The 1,256-nt window shown below is 48.6% G+C and overlaps 1 protein-coding gene across 1 annotated transcript; it reads left to right on the forward strand.

Annotated features, from left to right (window-relative positions):
- Positions 1-34: 34 nt before the first annotated feature.
- H310_10869 (hypothetical protein) lies at positions 35-765 on the forward strand (the record flags this gene model as incomplete). Its single annotated transcript, XM_008877353.1, has 2 exons — positions 35-481; positions 568-765. 2 exons carry the CDS (start codon positions 35-37, stop codon positions 763-765), a joined length of 645 nt encoding a protein of 214 aa, XP_008875575.1.
- Positions 766-1,256: the final 491 nt, after the last annotated feature.

A 1,256-nucleotide genomic window follows, 5' to 3' on the forward strand; every position in this document is an offset into this window, starting at 1 on the left:
TGTTGCCGCCGACTTTGCGGGCTTGTCCATCTCGATGCAGACCATAAGCCTCCATCTTCTCGGTATGGTTTACACATGTAAACAAGTTCGCATTGAGCCGGACACATGCAACAACGACATGAACAAGGAGAAACGACGGGCGTTTGCGGCGAAGCTCAAGCAGCATCAGCAAGAGGGTGACTTCGTCGTGTATTACGACGAAACGAATTACAATCTCTACTGCAAACGCAGCCGGGGACGTTCGAAACCGGGAACTCGCGCGTCGACCGTCCTGCCGCCATCCAAGGGGCCGAACCTGCAAATCAAGTGCGCTGTTTCTGCCGAACTTGGTCTTGTCTGCTATCGGCTTGAACAAGGCTGCATCAAGATGGACGAAAATGCGGCCTATGTCGAAACGATCTACCAAGCCGTGAAGATGAACGCTGCATGGCAAGACAACTTCGCGGGAAAGCGTGTTGTCATCGTGTTGGACAACGCTCCAGTTCATTCTCAAACGGAGGAACGCGTTGTCCAGCACGATGACATGACGCTCTTGCTCCGTATTCGCCTATGCTGAATCCCATTGAGAGCTGTTTCAGCGTCCTCAAGTCCCGCATCAAGGGTTACCTGGCGCACCACACAGCCGACATGTTTGAGCGGGGTGAGTACCGCACCTTCCTTGAGCGCCGAATGGTCCTACTCGAAGACGCCGCTCATGAATCCATGCCGTGCATCTCACAATCGTTGGTGATTGAGGTGTTGTTCTGCCAAGAGAATGTCGAATAGGCTCTGCGACTCGAGAACATAGTTTATGGCCAGTAGTTCATATTGAATGTGAATATTTCAACCTGAGATGTGAAATGTTTGTTTCATACAAAATCAGTGTCTTTTTCGACGTTCGGAACGCGTGCCATTTCAAATTGCCTGGAAAATCCTTTCAATTTGACCGGGAAGTGCTTGAGGTGAACCATTCGGGGAGATAAGCCGCGGTGATGGGGCAAAGGTGTTATCGTGTTGTGGAAATCCAAGATTATTCGTGGATGGGACCCCCAGGCTAAAATGCAAAGTCTTTTGGCGGCAATTTCAAAAATCAGGATATCATGGAATACCTTGAATAAAACATTTCATGTGCATGTTTTCGATTGTTTAAACAAGTGCAGTTTGAAGGACTGTTGGTAAGGAATTTGTTGCGTCATTCCCAGGAACAGTTTTTGTCTTCTTCAATTTTGCAGCAGCAGCTTGCTCTTGAAGTTGTTCATGGAAATTGGCTGTGATAA

This window comes from Aphanomyces invadans (assembly GCF_000520115.1).
Source record: "Aphanomyces invadans strain NJM9701 unplaced genomic scaffold supercont1.28, whole genome shotgun sequence".
NCBI lineage: Eukaryota > Oomycota > Saprolegniomycetes > Saprolegniales > Verrucalvaceae > Aphanomyces > Aphanomyces invadans.